The following is a 27,761-nucleotide window of genomic DNA, read 5'->3' as shown; positions in this document are numbered from 1 at the left end:
GTCTCCTGGGCGCGGGGGTCCCACGGAGGAGGAAGCGGCTCGGGGGGCGAGGGCAGGAGGAGGATGCGGCGCTCTGAGGGCAGGAGGAAGAGCACGGCCACGGGCTCAGGCGGCCCCACCAGCTCCCACCCCTCTCGACGAAGACACACGGCCTCCCCCACCAGAGGCCTTCCCGGCCAGACGCAGAGCCCGCCTGCGTCCCGGGTTGGGCCTCCAAGCAAGCCAAGGGCACTCAGGCCCTAGACGGCCCCTCGGGCGCTCCAGTCCTCGGCTCACCCACCGGACCACGAGGCATCGAACCCCAGATGGGATGCCGGAACCCTGCCCCATCTCAGAGCTGAGGCTGAGCCACCCGGGCCCACAGGCTCCGAGGCACCACGGACCCAAAGGCGAGTCCCTGGGAACCTCCTTGGCCTTCGCCCAGACCATCTGCCACCATGACCTGAACCCAGAGAGGTGGCCCGGGGGCGAGGGGCAGAGGGGCTCTGCGGGGGCTCTGGCGCCGCCTGGTGGACACGCGCTCGAACAGCACGTCTCGGCCCTTCCTCTGCTTCCCACCGGGGATGCCTGCTCGGCCCTGGCCCGGGGCCCTTGCCAGCAGGAGGGTCTTCCTCCTCCCCCTCGCAGCAGCAGGACATCCACGACGGGCGGGGCAGGGACCCTCTCGTTGTCGGCCAGGAACCTCACCCCACACACCCCCGGACAGCAGCCACCCCATTCGTGAGGTCGTGAGGGCAGCCCGGCCCCCCTGGGACTCAGCGGGAGACTACGGGCAACCCCTTCGCGGAGCCTCCCCTTCCCTCGGGTAAAGCAGGGTTTGGTTTTTCTTTCTTCCTCCCCCACCCCCTGAAGTCGTGTCCCGCAGAGAGGGAAACGGGGCAGGTGGAGAGGGAAGGACGAGGGCGAGGAGACCTCTGGAGAGAAAGACCACGGGGTCAGGCTAGGTCCGCCCCCCAAAACACCACCACACCGACGTACCGCATTCACCCCCAGAAGCCAAGCACCACGCCGGGCTGAGTCTCCACACCTGCACGTCCCAGGGGCAAGCCTGCTGCTGCTGGCTCGAGAGGTCGGCTGCCCACCGAGCCAAGGACACGCCCTCAGAACGCAGCCAGCCTGCCACCCCCTCCCATCTTCGGGCCACCCGACCCCATCCAACGGAATGCCGCTTGGGATGGCAGAACCCCGCCTCCCCTCTGAGTCGAGGCGCATCGGGCCATGGGGTCCGAGGGACCATGCCTCGAGGGCAAGGGCCTGGGAACCTCCTTGGGCGTCCCCCCACCCATCTCCGAGCCGGTGCCTGAGCCAGAGGACGCCCCGGGCAGCTGCGTGCGCAGGGCGCTCTGCTCGTGCTCTGGCGCCGTCTGGCGGACACAGGCTCCAACTGCAACGCGCCTGGCCCTTGGCCTGCCTCTCCCAGCCGCACTCCGGTCTGCGCTGGCCCGAGGCAGCAGCGGTCGGGGAGAGGTCCTTCCTCCTCTCCACCTGCGTGCACCGAGGAGATGCACGACAGGGGTTGGCAGGACTGTCTCCACGGCACCCTCCAACTCCCTGAAGGCCAAGAGCCTGCTCTTGGGGTCGAGACAGCAGGCGCGGAATCCACCAGCACCCCTCAGCCCGGGGACCCAGCCCAAACGCAGCGACCACCCAGACGGAACGCAGGTCAGCCGCACCGGGGGAGGTTCCTCGGACCCTGCGTCCCGCGCAGAGGAGGGCGAGGCTCAGGCGGGAGGGAAGACACGGCTGTGGAGCCCCGGAGAGAGCAAGGGCACGGGGACGAGCACAGCCCAGCTCCCGAGAGCCACCGAGGGGACCCGCTGCCCTCCAAACCAGAAGCCCAGCGTTGGGAAGCCAACCCCCTCGCCTGGGTCCGGAGCTGTGCCTCCGAAGCATCGAAGGGCGCTCCCACCCCGGACAGCCTGCCCAACTCGCCAGCCCCGGGGCCACCCGACCGGGCAGGCTCTGAACCCCCGAAGCCACGGCAGGACGCTTTCCCCCGTCGCTCAGGTGAGGCAAACGGGGCCAAAGCACCACAGGCACCATGGATCCAAAGGCAACGTCCTGGGCACCCCCTTGGGGTGCCAGCAACCCCTCCCCAAGCCCATCGCTGAGCCCGAAGGCGCAGCCAGGGGGCTGCCCAGCGGCTCTCCTGGTTGCCTGGCTCTGTCTGGCAGCCATCAGGTCGAAAAGAACACGCAGCCCTGCTTCTGCCTCCCCAGAGCAGATCCCTGCTCTGCCGCCAACTTGGGCAGGAGCCGGCACTCGGTCCTTCCTCCTCTCCCTCTCAGCCCACGGCAAGGCCCTATCTATGGGCAGGGCGAGGAGGAGCTCCCATTCTGCCAGGGCACTCAACTCACCCGACACCCAGCCCCCTCTCTCACCTCGTCTGCCCGATTGGGAAGTCATGTGCAAAGGCAGGGGAGCGGGGAGCATCCTTCAACCCTGGGACCGCGCTAGAAAGAAAGGACCAACCGGGATCCAGATGGGTGGACAGAGGCTCCGTTTCCAGGGAAGGGCTGGAAAGCAGGAAAGGGTATGGGCGCGAGGGATGAAAAAGGTCGGGGAGGTATTGGGAGAGAAAGGCTATCAGCAGGGGCACGGGCTGCCCCTGCTCACCCCTGCTTGGCAGAGGGCATTCAAGATTACACGCTCAGCTTTCCAGAAGCCCGCCATTCCAGGAGAGAAAATCCACGCCAGCCTGCTTCGAGCAGGCTGCACGCCCAGATGCAAGCCAGGCGTTCCTGGGTCCCGAACTACGCCTGCAAACACGCCAAGGGCACCAGGACCCAGACCGCCGGCCAAACCGCCTGCCGATTGGGCCCCTGGCTGTGCTGCTGCGGGCACCATCGAGGGGATGGCAGAACTAGGTCCTCTCTGGGAGGGAGGGCACATCGCCAAGGGGGCCACAGGGGCCCTGTCCCCAAGCCCAAACCCTGGGCAGCCTCGTAGGGCGCCCCCGACCCATCGCTCCCCCTTACCTTGGAGCTGAAGGGGCAGCTAGGCAGCGGCAGAGGGGCTCTGCGGGGGCTCTGGCGCCCGCTGGCCCACATGCCCTCCAAGAGCCACGCTCTGCCCTTCCTCTCGCTTCCCCCAGCTGCGCCAGCCTGGGGCACGGGCCAGCATCAGGAGGTGGTTCATCCTCTCCCACGGACACGCCCTCCAGGCCGGGGCTACGACCACCTCAGAGCTGTTCAGGGCACTTGCGGCCGCCAGCACCACCCCGCCACTGCCTGATCTCAAGCCACACCCTGCTTTCAGCCCCCAAAGCCGGCTTTGGCTTTGGCTTTGACTCCGCTGCCTTGATCCCCAGACCATCAGCACCTGCTTGCCATCACCGGACCCTGCAGCCCTTATTCCACCCCCCCCCACCTCCGGGTTTTCCGAAGTTCCTTCTCAAACGGGGCCCGCACAGGGTGTCCCTAGGCTCAGGGCCTGAGGGAAGAAGGGGGGAAGGAGGAGGCTCCGAAGAGAAAGAGCCCCGCAAGGAACACAGCCTGCCCCCACCCCCCACCCCAGATCACACCGCTTGAACGCACGCCCTGCCCACCCCCCCGCCGCCCCCCCACCCCGCAGAAGCCCTGCCTTCCAGAAGCCTCCCCCTGCCAGGCCGGTTTGAGAAAGCAGTGCACCCAAGAGGCAATCCAGCCGTCTCTGGGCCAGAAGGGGCTCTCCAACCAAGCCAAGAACCCTCCGCCCTCCGTCAGCGGTCCAACTCCAAGCACGACCAGGCAGGAAGAGCCTAGGGCTTCTTCTCCAACTAGGGCACCTCGCTCGACCAGGCAGGAAGAGCCTTCCACCCGGGGTGGCGGAACGACGTCCCCTCCCTGGCGTGGGGCAAAGGGCCGGCCCCGCGGGCTCAGAGGCTCCGTGTACCCACGCAGAGGGCTCCGGCCACCTCCCCGCGGGTCGGTGGATGCCTCTGCCATCGTCTTGGTCTTGGGAGGCTGGAGACGGGGCCAGGGAGCTGCAGAGGGGCTCGGCGGGCGCGCTGGCGCCGTCTGGCGGACAGAGGCTCTCACTGCAGCTCCCAGCCCCTTCCCTGCCTCTCACCTCGGAATCCAGGTCTGCGCCGGCCCCGGCCCCGGCCCCGGGCTGGGGTCTGGAGGATTGCCTTCCTCCTCTCCGCCTTGGCGCCCCGAAGGGCACGCCACGCGCGACACTGGACTCCCTCCACCTCGTCCAGGGCACTCACCCCTCCCGAACACCCTCCAGCTCCAAGAACCCAGAGACCCTGCTGGCGAAGGCCAGGGAGCCAGTGAGCCGCCTCGCAATCCATCAGCGCCCTTCAGCCTGGGCCCCAGCTTGGAAGGAAGGCCCTCCCAGGCCTTGCCCACGTGGCCTGGATGGAGGGAGTCTCCTGGGCGCGGGGGTCCCACGGAGGAGGAAGCGGCTCGGGGGGCGAGGGCAGGAGGAGGATGCGGCGCTCTGAGGGCAGGAGGAAGAGCACGGCCACGGGCTCAGGCGGCCCCACCAGCTCCCACCCCTCTCGACGAAGACACACGGCCTCCCCCACCAGAGGCCTTCCCGGCCAGACGCAGAGCCCGCCTGCGTCCCGGGTTGGGCCTCCAAGCAAGCCAAGGGCACTCAGGCCCCAGACGGCCCCTCGGGCGCTCCAGTCCTCGGCTCACCCACCGGACCACGAGGCATCGAACCCCAGATGGGATGCCGGAACCCTGCCCCATCTCAGAGCTGAGGCTGAGCCACCCGGGCCCACAGGCTCCGAGGCACCACGGACCCAAAGGCGAGTCCCTGGGAACCTCCTTGGCCTTCGCCCAGACCATCTGCCACCATGACCTGAACCCAGAGAGGTGGCCCGGGGGCGAGGGGCAGAGGGGCTCTGCGGGGGCTCTGGCGCCGCCTGGTGGACACGCGCTCGAACAGCACGTCTCGGCCCTTCCTCTGCTTCCCACCGGGGATGCCTGCTCGGCCCTGGCCCGGGGCCCTTGCCAGCAGGAGGGTCTTCCTCCTCCCCCTCGCAGCAGCAGGACATCCACGACGGGCGGGGCAGGGACCCTCTCGTTGTCAGCCAGGAACCTCACCCCACACACCCCCGGACAGCAGCCACCCCATTCGTGAGGTCGTGAGGGCAGCCCGGCCCCCCTGGGACTCAGCGGGAGACTACGGGCAACCCCTTCGCGGAGCCTCCCCTTCCCTCGGGTAAAGCAGGGTTTGGTTTTTCTTTCTTCCTCCCCCACCCCCTGAAGTCGTGTCCCGCAGAGAGGGAAACGGGGCAGGTGGAGAGGGAAGGACGAGGGCGAGGAGACCTCTGGAGAGAAAGACCACGGGGTCAGGCTAGGTCCGCCCCCCAAAACACCACCACACCGACGTACCGCATTCACCCCCAGAAGCCAAGCACCACGCCGGGCTGAGTCTCCACACCTGCACGTCCCAGGGGCAAGCCTGCTGCTGCTGGCTCGAGAGGTCGGCTGCCCACCGAGCCAAGGACACGCCCTCAGAACGCAGCCAGCCTGCCACCCCCTCCCATCTTCGGGCCACCCGACCCCATCCAACGGAATGCCGCTTGGGATGGCAGAACCCCGCCTCCCCTCTGAGTCGAGGCGCATCGGGCCATGGGGTCCGAGGGACCATGCCTCGAGGGCAAGGGCCTGGGAACCTCCTTGGGCGTCCCCCCACCCATCTCCGAGCCGGTGCCTGAGCCAGAGGACGCCCCGGGCAGCTGCGTGCGCAGGGCGCTCTGCTCGTGCTCTGGCGCCGTCTGGCGGACACAGGCTCCAACTGCAACGCGCCTGGCCCTTGGCCTGCCTCTCCCAGCCGCACTCCGGTCTGCGCTGGCCCGAGGCAGCAGCGGTCGGGGAGAGGTCCTTCCTCCTCTCCACCTGCGTGCACCGAGGAGATGCACGACAGGGGTTGGCAGGACTGTCTCCACGGCACCCTCCAACTCCCTGAAGGCCAAGAGCCTGCTCTTGGGGTCGAGACAGCAGGCGCGGAATCCACCAGCACCCCTCAGCCCGGGGACCCAGCCCAAACGCAGCGACCACCCAGACGGAACGCAGGTCAGCCGCACCGGGGGAGGTTCCTCGGACCCTGCGTCCCGCGCAGAGGAGGGCGAGGCTCAGGCGGGAGGGAAGACACGGCTGTGGAGCCCCGGAGAGAGCAAGGGCACGGGGGCGAGCACAGCCCAGCTCCCGAGAGCCACCGAGGGGACCCGCTGCCCTCCAAACCAGAAGCCCAGCGTTGGGAAGCCAACCCCCTCGCCTGGGTCCGGAGCTGTGCCTCCGAAGCATCGAAGGGCGCTCCCACCCCGGACAGCCTGCCCAACTCGCCAGCCCCGGGGCCACCCGACCGGGCAGGCTCTGAACCCCCGAAGCCACGGCAGGACGCTTTCCCCCGTCGCTCAGGTGAGGCAAACGGGGCCAAAGCACCACAGGCACCATGGATCCAAAGGCAACGTCCTGGGCACCCCCTTGGGGTGCCAGCAACCCCTCCCCAAGCCCATCGCTGAGCCCGAAGGCGCAGCCAGGGGGCTGCCCAGCGGCTCTCCTGGTTGCCTGGCTCTGCCTGGCAGCCATCAGGTCGAAAAGAACACGCAGCCCTGCTTCTGCCTCCCCAGAGCAGATCCCTGCTCTGCCGCCAACTTGGGCAGGAGCCGGCACTCGGTCCTTCCTCCTCTCCCTCTCAGCCCACGGCAAGGCCCTATCTATGGGCAGGGCGAGGAGGAGCTCCCATTCTGCCAGGGCACTCAACTCACCCGACACCCAGCCCCCTCTCTCACCTCGTCTGCCCGATTGGGAAGTCATGTGCAAAGGCAGGGGAGCGGGGAGCATCCTTCAACCCTGGGACCGCGCTAGAAAGAAAGGACCAACTGGGATCCAGATGGGTGGACAGAGGCTCCGTTTCCAGGGAAGGGCTGGAAAGCAGGAAAGGGTATGGGCGCGAGGGATGAAAAAGGTCGGGGAGGTATTGGGAGAGAAAGGCTATCAGCAGGGGCACGGGCTGCCCCTGCTCACCCCTGCTTGGCAGAGGGCATTCAAGATTACACGCTCAGCTTTCCAGAAGCCCGCCATTCCAGGAGAGAAAATCCACGCCAGCCTGCTTCGAGCAGGCTGCACGCCCAGATGCAAGCCAGGCGTTCCTGGGTCCCGAACTACGCCTGCAAACACGCCAAGGGCACCAGGACCCAGACCGCCGGCCAAACCGCCTGCCGATTGGGCCCCTGGCTGTGCTGCTGCGGGCACCATCGAGGGGATGGCAGAACTAGGTCCTCTCTGGGAGGGAGGGCACATCGCCAAGGGGGCCACAGGGGCCCTGTCCCCAAGCCCAAACCCTGGGCAGCCTCGTAGGGCGCCCCCGACCCATCGCTCCCCCTTACCTTGGAGCTGAAGGGGCAGCTAGGCAGCGGCAGAGGGGCTCTGCGGGGGCTCTGGCGCCCGCTGGCCCACATGCCCTCCAAGAGCCACGCTCTGCCCTTCCTCTCGCTTCCCCCAGCTGCGCCAGCCTGGGGCACGGGCCAGCATCAGGAGGTGGTTCATCCTCTCCCACGGACACGCCCTCCAGGCCGGGGCTACGACCACCTCAGAGCTGTTCAGGGCACTTGCGGCCGCCAGCACCACCCCGCCACTGCCTGATCTCAAGCCACACCCTGCTTTCAGCCCCCAAAGCCGGCTTTGGCTTTGGCTTTGACTCCGCTGCCTTGATCCCCAGACCATCAGCACCTGCTTGCCATCACCGGACCCTGCAGCCCTTATTCCACCCCCCCCCCCAGCACCCCCCCCCACCTCCGGGTTTTCCGAAGTTCCTTCTCAAACGGGGCCCGCACAGGGTGTCCCTAGGCTCAGGGCCTGAGGGAAGAAGGGGGGAAGGAGGAGGCTCCGAAGAGAAAGAGCCCCGCAAGGAACACAGCCTGCCCCCACCCCCCACCCCAGATCACACCGCTTGAACGCACGCCCTGCCCACCCCCCCGCCGCCCCCCCACCCCGCAGAAGCCCTGCCTTCCAGAAGCCTCCCCCTGCCAGGCCGGTTTGAGAAAGCAGTGCACCCAAGAGGCAATCCAGCCGTCTCTGGGCCAGAAGGGGCTCTCCAACCAAGCCAAGAACCCTCCGCCCTCCGTCAGCGGTCCAACTCCAAGCACGACCAGGCAGGAAGAGCCTAGGGCTTCTTCTCCAACTAGGGCACCTCGCTCGACCAGGCAGGAAGAGCCTTCCACCCGGGGTGGCGGAACGACGTCCCCTCCCTGGCGTGGGGCAAAGGGCCGGCCCCGCGGGCTCAGAGGCTCCGTGTACCCACGCAGAGGGCTCCGGCCACCTCCCCGCGGGTCGGTGGATGCCTCTGCCATCGTCTTGGTCTTGGGAGGCTGGAGACGGGGCCAGGGAGCTGCAGAGGGGCTCGGCGGGCGCGCTGGCGCCGTCTGGCGGACAGAGGCTCTCACTGCAGCTCCCAGCCCCTTCCCTGCCTCTCACCTCGGAATCCAGGTCTGCGCCGGCCCCGGCCCCGGGCTGGGGTCTGGAGGATTGCCTTCCTCCTCTCCGCCTTGGCGCCCCGAAGGGCACGCCACGCGCGACACTGGACTCCCTCCACCTCGTCCAGGGCACTCACCCCTCCCGAACACCCTCCAGCTCCAAGAACCCAGAGACCCTGCTGGCGAAGGCCAGGGAGCCAGTGAGCCGCCTCGCAATCCATCAGCGCCCTTCAGCCTGGGCCCCAGCTTGGAAGGAAGGCCCTCCCAGGCCTTGCCCACGTGGCCTGGATGGAGGGAGTCTCCTGGGCGCGGGGGTCCCACGGAGGAGGAAGCGGCTCGGGGGGCGAGGGCAGGAGGAGGATGCGGCGCTCTGAGGGCAGGAGGAAGAGCACGGCCACGGGCTCAGGCGGCCCCACCAGCTCCCACCCCTCTCGACGAAGACACACGGCCTCCCCCACCAGAGGCCTTCCCGGCCAGACGCAGAGCCCGCCTGCGTCCCGGGTTGGGCCTCCAAGCAAGCCAAGGGCACTCAGGCCCCAGACGGCCCCTCGGGCGCTCCAGTCCTCGGCTCACCCACCGGACCACGAGGCATCGAACCCCAGATGGGATGCCGGAACCCTGCCCCATCTCAGAGCTGAGGCTGAGCCACCCGGGCCCACAGGCTCCGAGGCACCACGGACCCAAAGGCGAGTCCCTGGGAACCTCCTTGGCCTTCGCCCAGACCATCTGCCACCATGACCTGAACCCAGAGAGGTGGCCCGGGGGCGAGGGGCAGAGGGGCTCTGCGGGGGCTCTGGCGCCGCCTGGTGGACACGCGCTCGAACAGCACGTCTCGGCCCTTCCTCTGCTTCCCACCGGGGATGCCTGCTCGGCCCTGGCCCCGGGGCCCTTGCCAGCAGGAGGGTCTTCCTCCTCCCCCTCGCAGCAGCAGGACATCCACGACGGGCGGGGCAGGGACCCTCTCGTTGTCGGCCAGGAACCTCACCCCACACACCCCCGGACAGCAGCCACCCCATTCGTGAGGTCGTGAGGGCAGCCCGGCCCCCCTGGGACTCAGCGGGAGACTACGGGCAACCCCTTCGCGGAGCCTCCCCTTCCCTCGGGTAAAGCAGGGTTTGGTTTTTCTTTCTTCCTCCCCCACCCCCTGAAGTCGTGTCCCGCAGAGAGGGAAACGGGGCAGGTGGAGAGGGAAGGACGAGGGCGAGGAGACCTCTGGAGAGAAAGACCACGGGGTCAGGCTAGGTCCGCCCCCCAAAACACCACCACACCGACGTACCGCATTCACCCCCAGAAGCCCCGCTTCCAGAAGCCAAGCACCACGCCGGGCTGAGTCTCCACACCTGCACGTCCCAGGGGCAAGCCTGCTGCTGCTGGCTCGAGAGGTCGGCTGCCCACCGAGCCAAGGACACGCCCTCAGAACGCAGCCAGCCTGCCACCCCCTCCCATCTTCGGGCCACCCGACCCCATCCAACGGAATGCCGCTTGGGATGGCAGAACCCCGCCTCCCCTCTGAGTCGAGGCGCATCGGGCCATGGGGTCCGAGGGACCATGCCTCGAGGGCAAGGGCCTGGGAACCTCCTTGGGCGTCCCCCCACCCATCTCCGAGCCGGTGCCTGAGCCAGAGGACGCCCCGGGCAGCTGCGTGCGCAGGGCGCTCTGCTCGTGCTCTGGCGCCGTCTGGCGGACACAGGCTCCAACTGCAACGCGCCTGGCCCTTGGCCTGCCTCTCCCAGCCGCACTCCGGTCTGCGCTGGCCCGAGGCAGCAGCGGTCGGGGAGAGGTCCTTCCTCCTCTCCACCTGCGTGCACCGAGGAGATGCACGACAGGGGTTGGCAGGACTGTCTCCACGGCACCCTCCAACTCCCTGAAGGCCAAGAGCCTGCTCTTGGGGTCGAGACAGCAGGCGCGGAATCCACCAGCACCCCTCAGCCCGGGGACCCAGCCCAAACGCAGCGACCACCCAGACGGAACGCAGGTCAGCCGCATCGGGGGAGGTTCCTCGGACCTTGCGTCCAGCGCAGAGTAGGGCGAGGCTCAGGCGGGAGGGAAGACATGGCTGTGGAGCCCTGGAGAGAGCAAGGGAATGGGGATGGGCACGGCCCAGCTCCCGAGAGCCACCGAGGGGACCCACTGCCCTCCAAACCAGAAGCCCAGCTTTGGGAAGCTGACCCCCTTGCCATCCATATTCGGCCATCCGGCATGGGCGGCATTCAGGCCAGGCATGCCTGGGTCCGGAGCTGTGCCTCCGAAGCATCGAAGGGCTCTCCCACCCCGGACAGCCTGCCCAACTCGCCAGCCCCGGGGCCACCCGACCGGGCAGGCTCTGAACCCCCGAAGCCACGGCAGAATGCTTTCCCCCATCGCTCAGGTGAGGCTAACGGGGCCAAAGCACCACAGGCACCATGGATCCAAAGGCAACGTCCTGGGCACCCCCTTGGGGTGCCAGCAACCCCTCCCCAAGCCCATCGCTGAGCCCGAAGGCGCAGCCAGGGGGCTGCCCAGCGGCTCTCCTGGTTGCCTGGCTCTGTCTGGCAGCCATCAGGTCGAAAAGAACACGCAGCCCTGCTTCTGCCTCCCCAGAGCAGATCCCTGCTCTGCCGCCAACTTGGGCAGGAGCCGGCCCTGAGTCTTTCCTCCACTTGGGGTGGTGAAACGACGTCCCCTCCCTGACGTGGGGCAAAGGGCCCCATGGGCTCAGAGGCTCCGTGTACGCACACAGAGGGCTCCGGCCACCTCCCCGGGGATCCATGGATGCCTCTGCCATCGTCTTCGTCTTCTGAGGCTGGAGATGTGGCCAGGGAATTTTAGAGGGGCTGGGCTGTTACTCTGTCCACAATCTGGCAGCTATAGTCTCTTACTGCAACTCTCAGCCCTTCCTCTGGCTCTCAGAACAGAACCCTGTACTGCAGTGGCCTGGGACCATTACCATAGTGATTTCCGTACACACCCCCCCCATCACTGAAATATATGACAGGCAATGCTTTGAGGATCTCTAAGTTAGGAAACTCACCCCACGCCTCATCCCATTCGTTGATTTCAGTCACTTCACCATTTAATCATGAGAGTATGCTTTCCTCTCTCCTTTTCATCTGGAAATTTCAGTCAACTCAGTTGTTATTCATATCTCCAAATTTTGAGTATGTTACTTTTTTTTTTTTTTTGCTATTTCTTTGGGCCGCTCCCGCGGCATATGGAGGTTCCCAGGCTAGGGGTTGAATCGGAGCTGCAGTCCTCGGCCTATGCCAGATCCACAGCAATGCGGAATCCGAGCCACGTCTGCGACCTACACCTCAGCTCAAGGCAATGCCGGATCGTTAACCCACTGAGCAAGGGCAGGGACCAAACCCGCAACCTCATGATTCCTAGCCGGATTCATTAACCACTACGCCAAGACGAGAACTCCTGAGTATGTTCCTTTTAACAGCTGTCCTGAAGACGTTCAAGTGTTTTAGGTAGAGAGAGAAGAAAGGGTTATGGAGAAAATCCACAGGAATAGGCTCCATCAACCATCCAAAATACAACCACAATAACATACTGTATTCACCACCATAAGCCCAACTTCCAGATGCCAAACATCACGCCAGGATGATGCTATAAAACTTCCCATCCCAGATACAAGCCTGGTGTTCCTGCACCAAGTGTTCTGCCTTCAAACAAGCACTAGGCACTCAGAACAAAGCCCATCAAACTCTCTCCTCATTGGGTGACTGAACCAGAGAAAACTGAATTATAATGTGATGGCAGAACTTTGCCCCATCCTTGAGTTAAGGCACATTGGGCCATGGAGTCAGAGGGACCATATGCTCAAATGCCAGTGTCTGGGAACCTCCTTGGGCTTCCTCCCACCCATCTCCAACTATGTATCTGAACGTGGAGATGCACCAGGGAGCTGCACAGTGGCTCTGCTTGTTCTCTTGCACCCTCTGGTGGACATGTGCTCTAATAGCAACTCTAATCCCTTCCTGTGTCTCCCAGAGCAGAAACCTGCCTGGTCTGCACAGGCCTGTGCCATTTGCCAGTGTGATTCTTTTACTCCTTTCCTTCTCAGCAAAGCATAAGGCAGTACAGGGTGTGCTATGACTATCACAAAATCAGCCAGGGCACTCGCTCCACCTGACACCACCCCAACTCCCTGGTATCAGCCTTTTCATTATAGACTGCACCCATTTTTACAGTCTTATACAGATTTTAGTTTCACTGTATACACTTCAGAGAATACCCCTTTTCTTTTTAAGGCCACACCTGCAGAATACGGAAGTTCCCAGTCTAGGGATGGAATTAGAGCTGCAGCTCCTGGCCTATGTCACAGCCACAGCCATGGTGGATCCTGAGCCGCATCTGAGACCTACACCATAGCTTGCAGCATTACTGGATAAGGAGTGTGACCAGGGATTGAAACCAAGTCCTCATGGATACTTTATTACTGAATCACAGTGAGAAGTTTAGAGTTTGCCCTTTTAACATTATAATATTCTCTTTGTCTTTTATGCATTTGGAATTAAATTCCAATTTTTCACATGATAAGATGAAATCCTTTATTTTTAACAAGTTTCATGTAACTCTATTTTTTAATTTTTGGTTTTATAAACTTTTTTTTTTGTCTTTTTGCCATTTCTAGGGCTGCTCCTGTGGCACATGGAGGTTCCCAGGCTAGGAGTCTAATCGGAGCTGTAGTCACCAGCCTACCCTAGAGCTACAGCAACGCGGGATCTGAGCGGAGTCGGCGACCTACACCACAGCTCACGGCAACGCCGTATCCTTAACCCACTGAGCAAGGCCAGAGATCGAACCTGCAACCTCATGGTTCCTAGTCGGATTCGTTAACCACTGAACCACGACAGGAACTCCTATAAACTTCTTTTTAAAGGAGATACATTCTTTTATTCTGTATAAGGTTTAATATTGCCTTGTGACCTAATTTTAAAATCCCTTTCTGTGAATAACTGTGTTAAAAAAAATATATATATATATAGATAGATGGATAGATAGTTTTGTTTTTCTAGGGCTGCACACTTGGCATGGGGAAGATCCCAGCCCAGGGGTGGAATTGTGGCTACAGTGGCTTGCCTACCATCACATCAATAAAGGCCTGAGACACATCTGCAACCTACACCAGAGTTCATGGCAATGCCAGATTTTTAACACAATGTGTGAGGCCAGGAATCAAATCCACACTCTTATGGATACCAGTCAGGTTCATTGCCACTGACCTACATTGGGAACTCCTTTAAAATTTTTTTTCATTTATACTTATTAATAACCTAGGTATCTTTGTCCTGATTTCTGCCATATAGTATTCTATACTTTGTTTTATTAAAAAAAATTTCTACATGTAACTATTTTTGTCATGAGACATGTTTCTACAATATTTTCTCAGCCTCTTTGCTGAAAACTCCATCTTGTCCGGCTTTACTTGACCCAATCTTCCTGCTTGAAAAACAGTCGCAGTGCTGGTGAATGATTTAAGCTTAAGAACAAAGACCTAAAGGCATAAGCTATTCATAGGGTCAGCTGAATGAGGACCTAATGCGTTGGTCTAGGCACGCGGGACCTGTGCAGATTGGCACGCCGTTTGCACAAGTATGATGTGTCCTCTAAGGAATAAGAGAAAGAGGAACCTCATGGCCAAGTGGTTTATGAGTGGCCCTTAGCAGAATACACATTAGCAAAGAGAACCAAAGTGCAAACCTAGGCACACCCAGGTTGCTGCAGATAGGCACACTGTCTGCAGAAGCGCAATGGTGATTCTCTAGATGCCATGCATAGAGAGTCGATGCCAAGCTTCCTCAAATGCTAATGACTGTTAAATGCCTAAAGGTCAAAATAAAAGCTTAATAAGCAGCCAGCTAAGTGACTTTTAAAACAACTTTAAAAAAACCTATATCCTGCACCTACAACCCCCTCCTCACTTGACGTCATCCTCAAGAGCACAATAAAAGCAGTGTGGTTCCTTGAGGCGGCGCTCTTGGTCCCTGAGACCTTGAGTCCCCCGGTTCACACTTTTACTTAAGATAAAAGTCTCTGTGTTTTGTTTTATGATAACTTCTTTCCTTAAGTTTCATAGCACCCGTTCTTCAGCCCCATCCTGCTGAGCTGGTCTCGGCATATTTTCTTTGCCTTTTTAATAGTTCTGAAACTTAATAAAGTTGTATATTTTTGTCCTTGATTCATTCATAATTACTTTTACATGATACCCTTAATCCTCTGTTTTTATGAAAGCAGCTTTATTAGTTTCCTAACATGAAATCGCCCTCTGCTCAACCTTCCATATTAAATAATTCATTCGACTAGGTTAATGACAGCTCCCTAAAATATCTTGGAAATTATTCACTTCTATAGTCAGCCCAAAACACTATTCTCTTTTCCTTGGATGGAGAAAGACCCTCATAATCGGCCACGTGGCCTCCATCCTTATCCAGTAATAGAGATCCACCACCATACATCATCTAGTGAGAGCTATAAAACATGTAAGTTTTACCTTGGTACTTCCTTCCTTAAAAGTTTCTCAGAAACCACAGTCTCTTTTGAATTTACTAGATCTTCCTTTTCTTCCTTCCTTCTTCCTCTCTCCCCTTCCCTTCCTTCCTTCCTTTCTCTTCCTCCCTCCATATACTATGATGTAGTATATTTACTTGTTCTACCTCTAGGTCTCATGTAGGAAGGGACCATCCTTGCTTTTTTGTCACTGAACATGATACAGTTCTTGGGACAGAGCAGATAATCATCCAATACTGGTCAAATACATTCATGCATTATATAAATGCCATAACTGCCTTAACTGGAGAGTTATTTTATTCCAGCAAGAACAAGACTACCAAGTAAACCATTAGACTGAAGTTTGAGGAAAGTAATGATAAATTAAATCTATTCAAAGACTAAACAATAAGTTAAACTCAGTGAAGTAAAGCATTTTAGTATCCAAGCTGAGATACAGAAGCAAACTCTCTTTTAATGGAGAAGAAGAGCAGTGTATGAGAAGGGGATGGGAGTACATAAGAAGGATGATGTACGAATACATCCGTTTGTTCTTTTACTTCTGTATCTGAAATCTTTTCACATATCAATGTAGTCTAAAAGATTGAGTATGACCAACAGCAATCGTGGGAGGTACTAGTGGTAATGGCCTGCCTCTGATTCCTTGATTCTTGCGTATGAGATGGTACATGCAGAAACCCTCCCCAGGCTCCTGTGGGCAAAGCAGACCAGGTAATCCTCAGGTTCTCTTCTCCAAGGGTTGGATGGAAAAGGGTTAGATGCTGATGAAAGAAATCAAAGATGACACAAAACAGATGGAAAGATATACCACATTCTTGGATTAGAGGAATCAATATCTTGAAAAGGAATCTACTATCCAAGGCAGTCTACAGAATCCATCACCAACAAATTGCTTGTGGGATTTTTCACACAAAGAAAACAAAAAAAAAAAAACAACTTTTTTTTAAATTTGTATGGAAACATAAAAGACCCCAAATAGCCAAGGCAATCTTGAAGAACAGAACTTGAGGAATTAGCCTCCCTGACTTCAGACTACAAAGCTACAGTCATCCAAGCAGTATGGCACTGTCACCAAAACAGTTATATAGATCAATACAATAGGATAGAAATATGAGAAATAAACCCACACACCTATGGTCAATGAATCTGTGACAAAAGAGTCAAGAATATACAATGGAGAAAAAGACAGTGTCTTCAATAAGTGGTGCTTGGAAACTGGAAGCCAGAGGTAAAAGAATGAAATTAGAACATTCACTAGGGCCATACACAAAAATAAACTCAAAAGGGATTAAAGACCTAAATGTAAAGCTAGATACGTTAAAACTCCTCGAAGAAAACATAGGCAGAACATTCTTTGACATAAATTGCAGCACTATCTTTCTTGATCCATTTACTAAAGCAAAGAAAATAGAAACAAAAATAGGCAAATGGGATCTAACTAAACTTGAAAGCTTTTGCACAGAATAGGAAACCATAAATTACAAAAAAGACAACCTACAGAACGGGAGAAAATATTTGCAAATGATGTGGCTGACAAGGGATTAATCTCAAAAATACACAAAGAGCTCATACAGCTCAATATTAAAAATCCAAATTAACCCAAACAAAAAATGGAGATAAGACCTGAATAGGCATTTCTCTAAAGAATACATACAGATGGGCAATAAGCACATGAAAATATACTCAACACTTCTAATTTTTAGAGAAATGCAAATCAAAACCACAATGAGGTATCACCTCACACTGGTCAGGATGGCCATCATCTAAAAGTCCACAAATCATAAATTCTGGAGAGGTGGTGGAGAAAAGAGAACCCTCCTACACTTTTGGAGATGTAAGTTGATACAGCCACTAAGGAGAACAAACCTGCTCCACTCCAATAACCAGCGCCACAGCAGTGACAATGCTGAATACTTAGCCCTCTGAGCCACAAGCAAACCCCCACTACACTTTATATCCATCTTTCCTGACTGACTGTTTGCCCCATGAACTGCAAGTTCCAGTATAAGACACAAAGGCGACAGCCTTACAGACTGCTTAACCTGCTTTCACAGTCAAGTAAGACCAACTTTCTATACAATCCATTAAATGTGTACATATGTGTGTGTATAAATCTCTCAGTGGTTCAGTTTCTCTTGTTAAACCCTAATCTAAGAAAAAATCTGAAATCATATTATGTTTACATTATACATAAAATTTAGAGTATGCATGTAAAGCATATGCATATATGTATACTTAACAAAAGAACATGAGTATATACATGTGTGTATATAATTCTTCGTTAGTGAGGAGAGACTCTTGTTTAGAAGTTTGGCACTAGGTATTTTGAAACTTTAGAGTGAGCAGTGGACAGAGAAAACATATTCATGAACAGAGACTTGAAGTTCTCCCTTTTAAAAAACAATTATTTCAATAATTAGAGCTGTTGAATAATTAGAAAAGGACTTTTTTTTTTTTTTTTTGCTTTTTGGGGCCGCACCTGCAGCATATGAAAGTTCTGTGATTCAAAAACTTCTAAAAAAAAAAAAAATCCAGGACCAGATGGCTTCACAGGTGAATTCTATCCAATATTTAGAGAAGAGCTAACATCTATAATTCTGAAACTATTCCAAAAAATTGCAGAGGAAGGAACACTCCCAAACTCATTCTATGAGGCTGCCATCATCCAGATACCAAAACCAGACGAAGATACCACCAAAAAAGAAAATTACAGGCCAGTATCACTGATGAACATAGATGCAAATATCCTCAACAAAATACTAGCAAACCAAATCCAACAATACATTAAAAAGGATTGTACATCATGATCAAGTGGAATTTATCCCAGGGATGCAAGGATTCTTCAATATCCACAAATCAATATGTGTGGTACACCAAATTAACAAACTGAAGAATAAAAACCATATGATCCTCTCAATAGATGCAGAAAAAGCTTTTAACAAAATCCAATACCCATTTCTGATAAATACCCTCCAGAAAGTTGGCACAGAGGGAAACTCCCTCAACATAATAAAGGCCATATATGACAAAACCACAGCTAACATCATTCTCAATGGTAAAAAGCTGAAAGAATTCCCACTAAGATCACAGCAAGACAAGGATGTCTGCTCTCACCACTAGTATTCAACATAGTTTGGAAATCCTAGCCATGGCAATCAGCAAAAAAAAGAAAAGAAAAAAAAAGAAATAAAAGGGATCCAAAGTGGAAAGGAAGAAGTAAAACTATCATTGTTTGCAGATGACATGATACTATACCTAGAAAATCCTAAAAATGCTACCAGAAAATTTTTAGAGCTCAAAGTCACAGGATACAAAATTAATACACAGAAATTGACTGCATTTCAATATACTAACAACAAAATGTCAGAAAGAGAAATTAGGGAAACAATCCCACTTACCATCACATCAAAAAGAATAAAACATCTAAGAATAAACCTACCTAAAGGGACAAAAGACCTGTGCTCTTAAAACTATAAGATGCTGATGAAAGAAATCAAAGATGACACAAACAAGATGGAAAGACATACCATACTCTTATATTGGAAGAATCAGTATTATCACAATCACTATACTACCCAAGACAATCTAGAGATTCAGTGCAATCCCTATCGCAGTACCAGGGACAATTTTCACAGAACGCAAACAAAATAACTTAAAGTTTGTTTGGAAGCACAAAAGACCCAGAATAGCCAAAGCCATCCTGAGAAAGAAAAATGGAGCCAGAGGAAACAGGCTTCCTGATTTCAGAATGTACTACAAAGCTACAGTCATCAAAACCATATGGTACTGGCACAAAGAAATACAGATCAATGGAACAAGATAGAAAGCCCAGAATTATACCCACGCACCTACAGCCAACCATGACAAACGAGGCAAGAATATACAATGGAGGAAAGACAGCCCCTTCAATAAGCAGTGCTGGGAAAACTGGACAGCCACATGGAAAAGAATGAAATTAGAACACTTCCTAACACCATATACAATAATAAACTCAAAGTAGATAAAAGACCTAGGTATAAGACCAGATACTATAAAACTCTTAGAGGAAAACATAGGCCAAACACTATCCGACATAAACCACAGCAATATCTTCTCAGATCCACTCCCAGAGTAATGACAATAAAAACAAAAATAAACAAATGGGACTTAATTAAAAGTTTCTGCACAGCAAAGGAAACCCTAAACAAAACAAAAAGACAACTGACAGAATAGGAGAAGATATTTGCAAAGGGAGCGACTGACAAGGGATTAACCTCCAAAATTTATAGACACCTCCTACAGCTCAATACCAAAAACACAAATGACTCCATCAAAAAATGGGCATAAGATTTAAGCAAATAATTCTCCAAAAAAGACATACACATGGCTAAAAAAATATGAAAAGATGTTCAACATCACTTATTATTAGAGAAATGCAAATCAAAACCACTATGAGGTAACACCTTACACCAGCCAGAATGGCCATCATCCAAAAGTCTACAAACAATAAGTGCTGGAGAGGGTGTGGAGAAAAGGAACCCTATTACACTGTTGGTGGGATTGTAAATTGGTGAAACCACTGTGGAAAACAGTATGGAGATTCCTCAGAAAACTAAAAATGGAATTACCATTTGACCCAGCAATCCCACTCCTGGGCATCTATCCAGAGAAAACCATGACTTGAAAAGACACATGTACTCCGATGTTCATTGCAGCACTATTTTCAATAGCCAAGACATGGAGAAAACCTAAATGTCCCTCGACAGAGGAGCAGATCAAGAAGATGTGGTGCATATACACAATGGAATATTACTCAGTCATTAAAAGGAAAGAAATAATGGTATTTGCAGCAACACAGATGGACCTAGAAATTATCATGCTAAGTAAAGTTAGTAAGACAGTAAGACACCAATATTATATGCTATCACTTACATGTGGAATCTAAAAAAGGACACCATGAACTACTTCTCAGAACAGATACTGACTCACAGACTGAAAAACTTACGGTTTCCAAAAATGACTGGTTGGGATGGGGGGTGGGCTAGGGGTTTGGGATGGAAATCCTGTAAAATTAGGTTGTGATGATGGTTGTACAACTATAAATGTAATAAAATTCACTGAGCAAAAAAAAAGAAAATTTCTTTCAAAAACAATGTCCTACTCTATAGCACAGGGACGTTTTATATTTAATATCCCATGATAAAACATAATAGAAAAGAATATGTAAATATATACATGCAAATACACACACACACACACATATATATATACTGAGTTACTTTGCTATACAGAAATAACACATTATACATCAACTATAATTCAAGGAAATTAAAGGAAATTTTGTAGATCAAAAGATGCTTCTGTCAGGTTGGATGAACCCCAGTATTTCCAATAGCACTTTGGTCCCCACTTCCTCTTTCCCCAGGGGCAGAGAAAGGAGAGATGGGGCAGAGGAATCAGACCTCCTCTCTGGCTGACTTCATCCTGGAAGGGCTCTTTGATGACTCCCCGGCCCACGCTTTCCTCTTCTCCTTGACCATGGTGGTCTTCCTGATTGCGGTGAGTGGAAACACCCTCACCATCCTCCTCATCTGTGCCGACCCCCGGCTTCACACCCCCATGTACGTCCTGCTCAGCCAGCTCTCCCTCATGGATCTGATGCATGTCTCCACCACCATCCCCAAGATGGCCATCAACTACCTCTCTGGCACCAAGTCCATCTCCTTTGTGGGCTGTGCCACTCAGTACTTCCTCTTTTTGTCTCTGGGTTGTGCTGAGTGTATTCCCCTAACTTTCATGTCCTATGACCGCTATGTGGCCATCTGTCACCCACTGCGTTATGCTGTTCTCATGAACAGAAAGGTGGGTCAAATGATGGCTGTTATGTCTTGGTCGGGAGCATCAGTAAACTCCTCATACCCTTACCCTGAGAAAAAATTCCCCCCAATTATTTGATGCCACTTCATCCTGGGCTCCAAAAGGAAGATTGTACAGCACACCAGAGAATAACCAGCAGCAAGGAATAAACCCCGATTCTACTGGTACTTGGCCAGTTCCAGCCAATATCAGCAGACCAACCAGGCTAAACAGAGCATAAGTGCAAATAAACAATGATTGGTTTACATTAAAGGATTTATATAGGGATTTTTTTAAATGCAATATCATCATGCTAATAATGAACGTGTATAGACACTGATCTAGAAGTGGGCTGCTCCTGCAACAAAATGTGACACATGGCATTAATTTGGGAATATGATCATGGGTTTTGAGAAAACTGTTAGAGACGGTTGGAAAATGGCCATAAAACTTATTCAGGACTGAACATTGTGCCTCATGTTTGGAGAGGGAAAACTGAAAAAACTATCATCTACGATAATTAGCAAGACAGGCACTCTACCTGATGAATTCACAGACTAGACAAAATACGGTTTCCAGGCAGAAACTTGAAATTAAACGCTCATGACAAGAACGTGATGAGCTCAGAAAACAGCTAGTTTGCAAAAAGTAGAATTTCTAGGAATCAAGAGTCCAGAAATGGTGCGGTTGGAAATTTGAATCCATTCTCACCAAACCACACCTACAGCTATTACTAAATAGCCATTAAAAAAAGTCAAATCCAAGTCAAAGTCAGTCATACACAGCCTCAGAGTAAAGAAGAAATAAATGGTTGCTTGGCTTTAAATTCTTTTAAGACCTGCAAAGAAGTCAAGTGTTTAGTAGATCCTTTCACTGGGACAAACTGGCTTCTAGAGATTGTCTGGGTCTGCTCCCACAGCAGTGTGGTGTCCATAAAGTACCAGTGATTACGTCTGGAAAGCAGGCTGTGTTCAAGAAGAACATGGATTTGACTGCAATCCAATACAGACAATTCACAAAATTGTTGAGAGAAGCGTACTGCCAAAAGCCTGGCCAGACTGCACTGTAAGACACTGAGACAGTGGGGGGTAAAAAATGACCTGGAGATCCCCAAATTTCCAGAGGCAAGAACCAACTGAAAAATCTAAGGACATACTTTGGAATGTCCCCTTCACAAATGACAAGGAAAAGAATTGTGTGCTATAGTGGACAGTGAAATAAAGATCTGATTTATAAACATTCAATCTGGGGACATCCACAAGCATTCTTTTTTTTGGGGGGGGGCTGCACCCATGGCCTATGACCTTCCCAGGCTAGGGGCTGAATCAGAGCTACAGCTGCCAGCCTACACCAGAGCCACAGTAATGCCAAATCTGAGCCATGTCTGTGACCTACACCATAGCTCATGGAAACGCCAGATTCATAACCCACTGAGTGAGGTAGGGATTAAATCTGTGTCCTCATGGATACCAGTCAGATTCATTTTTGCTAAGCCACAACAGGAACTCCCAGAAGCATTTTCTAGTTCTACGACCTGGCAACATTTGCTCAGTGAGATTTCAGAAATGCCTAAGTGACTGTTCTGTGCTTCCCAATCTGGTTCTTCATGAATGCAAGTGTTGACTTCAGTGAGCTTGTTCCACTTCCAACTTTGTATGCTGGGTGGGTGGGAGGCAAATAAGCTTGATTTGTTCATTTGTAGCTCTTCATACCAAGAGGATCTGCATGGAGAACTGATGTGGCTCCTAAGCTCTTGGGCTTTGAGCCTAATTCTGAGATTCCTTGAGTGGAATGAGCAAAATTTGCATGTAGAGAATCATGACTATTTTTGGTCCAAAAGAACACCCCATCACCCCTCACCTGTGGGTATCTGTAGAGTTCCAGCAGGGTCCCCATCTGAGCTGAAATTGCCCATGTGTTTCCCACAATAACTGCTACAGGCATTCTCTCCCTCACACAGGTGTAGTTAGGCATCACCTTGCCTAGTCCAGACAACCACATCAGGCAACTCTCCAAAGTTCTTTGCTCACAGTGCAGGGCATTGTAGAGGTCGAATCCTGGGATATGTTGGGCAAAAGATGGGGGTTCCTGCTTATCTCCTCAGTGGCAAAAACAAAGGTTAGAACAGTCTGGTAGTGGGATGAAAATAACCTGTGTGGAGAACAGGAATAGCCTTAGCAAAAAGCTCAAACCATGTGACTTAGGATTCTTTAGTAATCCTAGAAGGAAAAGGTAATTGCAGTGAATTGCCCATTGTAAGCAAAGTGTGAAAGTCAACAGGCATTCTAGGTGGCTCACAGTGAGGACCTAAGCAGCATGGGGAAGGCAGAGGGAGCAGCCAGAGACCCCAACCTGAGCGAGCTTTGGATGTGCAAACTCAGCAATCCAGAGACAGGACCTCCTCTATTTGCCCTACACACCCACTTAGGAAATATTCCTCTGCTTTAATCACCCCAGGGCCACGTGCCAGGCAGCCAGGGACCATTCTTATAGCTTAGAACCCAACAGAATTGTTCAAACCAACCATTCCTAAACTGTTTACCCTGCCCTGTCTTTTCATCCTGCCTTTTCCCTGGGAAACTCCAAGAAGGTCTGCAGCCCAGGCCTTCCCATCACTCTCACCCTCCACACCTCCTGATCATCACCAGTGCCTTCCCACATGGCTCTGCATGGCATGCTGTCCCTTCTGTATCTAGACCCATAACTACAAGAAATTGGTTTCCTGACCCTTTCCTCTTGTCTCCTTGTAGTTCTGTTTCACGGACTATCACATAAGAGAACACAGACCAGGAGCACTGAGCAGGCCTTGGTATAAGGCATGCCCTCCTGAGGATGGTACATGAGCCCTGCCATTCCTGGCACCTGTCTGCCTTTCAGTAAAACCTGTTGTGTCTGGGGGTTAGAAGCCTGTTGGGACATCGCATCCAAAGTGAAGAACAAATGTTTGCATCTTACAGTTCCCATCCTGAATAAGAAAGCACAACACCATGTAGGCATCTTTGGGTTATCAGCAGCATTATTTCACATCTGGGATTCTGCTTCAGGTGACAGGGAAGCCTGCCAGATTTGAGTGAGGCCTGGAGTAGGAAGGTGGCCTGTAGCCCCACCTTACCCAAGACTGTACCCCTTCCCAGGGGTACCCGATCCAGTGACTAACGGATGATTGGATCCTTTATGGCCCAACACATATGAGGTTGAAAGGCTGTTCTAGCTTCATTCCAGTGTGGTCAGCTGATTTTGTCACTGCAGCCTGACTTTCTCCTCTGCCCATTCCTGCTTTTTATTCCTTCCTCCCAATCAACACTCTACACGCCACACTCCATCTCAGAACCTGCTTCTCTTGAAACCCAAGTTGCAACCAGCATTTCTCCATGAAATCATCAATTTCTTGATGGTTTGTTAGACAATAGCTGAGGCATAACGAATGTTGGTGTGCCTTCCTCTGCCTGATCCTTAAGAGAAGATGACACTGAGTGGTAGATAAAAAGATTCCTCTAGGGCAAGTCTCATAAATTTCCCTATGTCATAACAGCAAACACTAGGAACAGAAGTCAAAACTGGGAGAGAAGAATTGTGGAAGCAAATAAAAATATGTACAAAAAAAGGCAAATAAATGGGATACACTTTTTGCAAACAGTATACCCTTCCTAAAAACGATCACTGAAAAAAAAAAGTACGCATGTTCTAGTCAAAAAATATGTATATATGAGAAAGTCATGCTATTGAACAAACAGCTTTTTACAATGAAAGGAATAAAAGATTTACTAATAAATCAAATATTTTTAAAATTAACTATTTTATGTATTTCTTTTCTTTCTTTTTTTCTTTTCTTTTTTTTTTTTTTTTTTTTTTTTTTTTTTTGCTTTTTAAGGTTGTATCTGTGGCATATGGAAGTTCACAGGCAAGGGGTCGAATTGGAGCTGCAGCTGCTGATTTACACCACAGCCACAGCAAAACTGGATCTGAGCCACATCTGCAACCTACGTCACAGCTCATGGCAACCCTGGATCTGCAATCCAGTGAGCAAGGCCAGGGTTCAAACCCAAGTTCTCATGGATACTAGTTGGGTTCTTTACCACTGAGCCACAACTGGAACTCCCTAGATTTAATATTGAAATAATTTGGTTTGACATAGTAGGAAAAAAACAGATGGTAACTTATATTCCAAAAATCTAGAATGATAATTTGTTCAAAACTACCACACTTAACATTAACCTTAAATGGACTTTTTTAGAAAACTGAATATGGAGAAAACCAACCTGAATTATCTTATAGGCCTACAAAATCTTGATGCCAGTACTTCACGAGGACATTCAAAAAAGAAAACAATGATCAAACAGGAAATAAAACTTGGCATTCCCTTGTGGCACAGAGGCTTAAAGATCTGGTGTGGTCACTGCAGCAGCTTGGGTCACTGCTATGGGATGGGTCTGATCCCTGGTCCAGGAATTTCCACATGCTGTGGGTGCAGCCAAAAAAGGAATAAAAAGGAAAGCTCCAGAGTAGAAAAGGGTAGAATCAATACCTATGAAGAGTAAAGAACGCATAAGTAGAATATGTACACCCCTACAAGCTCTCTAAGGAAAAAGCAGGTAATTCCATAGAAAACAGGTAAGCATGTGAACAGAGATTCATACCAGAGAATATCTAAATGGCTGATGAACATATAAAAAGATTAATTTAACATGACTAGTCACCAGGGAAATGCAAATTAAATGTACATTTGAGATATAGCTACTCACCTTTGATGGCTAAAATGAAAACTACAGATAGGCCACATTTTGGTGAAGCTGAGGAACACAAGAACAAGTGGAATTCTTATACACTGCAGGTCAGAGAGTAAATCAGCACAACAGCCACTCTGGAAAACTCTGTCCATATCTACCAGAGTTGTGCACGAACTCCTGGGTAGACAGTCAATAGGAAGGCTAACCTCATCATCAAGATCTACATGCAGGACGGTTCTCACTTGTACAACTGATAACTCCCAAGGAGAAGCTACCCAAGGGCCTGGCAACATGAGAGTGGATAGCCAAATTGCTTTCTAGGCACACAGTGGAAATCCATCTGGTATTGAGACACAACATGAAAGAGTGACTCTCACAAAGCAAATTATTGAGCAAAAGAAGTTGGACACAAAAGCCTATATCCTGGATGACTCCACATTTATAAAATTTAAAAGCAGGTTAAATTTTTCTATGGTGTAAGAAGTCAAATAGCATTTGCTCTTGTAGGACAGTGACTGGAAGTGGCACGAGGATATCACAGTGGGTGGGGGTGAGGGGTTAAGCAACTGATGTTCTGCCTCTTGATCTGAGCGCTGGTGACATGATGGGTTCATCCTGTGAACGTGCATCCCCCTCTGCCCATCCTACCTGTTCACTCCTCTGGATGTGTGTAATACTTAACACAAGGGTTTAAAATCTCATCTTTCTATTAGTATTAAAAACAAACAGAGGAGTCGGGAGAGATCATTGAAAGCATAATTATTCCACTGTCTCGAGCAAAATGCATAGTTAAGTAGATCACAACTTCTAACTTATGATGCATTAGCTCACCAAAGCAGCTGTCAGATTTGGAATCTCATTTCTTAGACCACAAAGCACATTTCATTTCATGAACAAAAAAAAAAGGAAATCAATTGAACTTTAATAATGACTTTCCCAAAGAACTCTTGGGTCAGAGAGGAAACAAAGACTATAGTCAGAAAACAGGAGCGCAGGTGCCAGAAGAGAAAGAGAGGGAGATGCTATGTGGGTCAGTGAGTAGGTGGAACCAGGCTGAAAGGTCCTCAGGCTTCACTCCCCCTGGGGGAAAGTCAACAGCCAGCCACTCTAGGCAAACCCAGGAAACAAATACAATGACAAAAATGTTTCTGAACTACCTTTCGAAAAATTGGGGCAAAAGAAAACAGATCCCAAAAGAGGGTCAAAGAGTGAGACAGATATTAGACAAACACCTGGGAAAGAATGGAAAAGACAGATGAGGGCAGAAGACCTCAGACAGCAAATAGAGGTCCAACTTCCAATCCGCAAGGACCTCATCCATGTCTTCCCTCTGCCGATGCACAGCCACCTGCAAAACTGTGCCTTTAACTCGTGGCAACTGACAACAATGTTAACACTCTGAAGAGGTAGGGCCCCTCTGAAGTGTATTCCCATTTTTCTTTGGAGCAAAACAAAACGTTGTATCATCACACATGAACAGTCCATCAGATACAGGACTAGTGCACGGCGATTACATGTAGGAAACTTAAAAAAGGAAGCCCCCATCTCTACTGCCCCTGAAATCAGCAGTGAAGGAGAACCAAGAGGAAATCCCTCCAAGGCTATTGACTCCCTTGCCCTGTCCTGGCACCTAAGCAAGAGGCTGAAGCCATGCCTAAGGCAACCATAGAAAAATTCTAGTTATTGCACAAACAAAGCTGATAATTATACAAAAATTCTGTTTCTGCTGAGGTTGCAGATGTTTAGGACTTTGTTGTAGGGATAGTGTCTGTGAGCATCCTCGGTTTGGACACAGTAACAGGAGATAAATATTCTGTAGCCTCTTAGCACTGCCCTCTGGACACAGACAGCATTTCTGAGAATGCCACCCGTCCACACTGCTAGAACCAGGGCAGGATCCGAGAGGGCAGAAAGTAAGTGAGCTCCCCACTCTCACCCGTGTCCTGGCCAAGCAGGCAGGGACGAGCCATGGGGAGAGTTCCAACATGAGGTCCTGAGGGAGGTGTGAGTGGCAAGGAGAAGGGAAAGTAAAAATAAAGAAGCTTAAAAGAGCAAAGAGAAAAAAACGAAAAGCATTTACTTTAGAACATACACATCATTTCCAGGACGTAATTGAAACTGTTTTAAAAAAAATTCTGAATCCTGAAGAAATGAATAAAGTGAGAAAAAGCCACCAATGATCACATCCTCCTCCCTGTAGACACTGGGCTTCATCTTTAAAAAGCAGGGGGGATCGTGTGAGCTGCACACAGACCATAGAAAGTAGAGGATCAGAAAGATCATTGCAG

At 52.1% G+C, this 27,761-nt stretch overlaps 2 protein-coding genes across 2 annotated transcripts in view; one reads left to right on the top strand and one right to left on the bottom strand.

Moving 5' to 3' along the window:
• LOC110259857 (cytochrome P450 3A29-like) overlaps window positions 1-27,761 on the bottom strand; it is a 133,251-nt gene that overhangs the window by 44,943 nt on the left and 60,547 nt on the right. The window lies entirely within an intron of this gene.
• LOC146404357 (olfactory receptor 2AE1-like) lies at window positions 20,333-22,712 on the top strand. The gene is made up of 2 exons (XM_085016197.1): window positions 20,333-20,752; window positions 22,707-22,712. Exons 1-2 carry the CDS (start codon window positions 20,333-20,335, stop codon window positions 22,710-22,712), a joined length of 426 nt encoding a protein of 141 aa, XP_084872323.1.

The sequence above is a fragment of the Sus scrofa genome, chromosome 3 (assembly GCF_054392235.1).
Source record: "Sus scrofa isolate SSC_HxYL_T2T_F1_AM1 chromosome 3, Sscrofa_HxYL_maternal_Yorkshire_Landrace_v2.0, whole genome shotgun sequence".
Classification (NCBI taxonomy): domain Eukaryota; kingdom Metazoa; phylum Chordata; class Mammalia; order Artiodactyla; family Suidae; genus Sus; species Sus scrofa.
Note: the sequence above shows the minus strand (reverse complement) of the source record. Positions and strands in the feature narration are given on the sequence as shown.

Bases quoted from the DNA above. Each gene is read 5' to 3' on its own strand.
- LOC146404357 (XM_085016197.1), top strand. From the start codon at position 20,333: ATGGGGCAGAGGAATCAGACCTCCTCTCTGGCTGACTTCATCCTGGAA.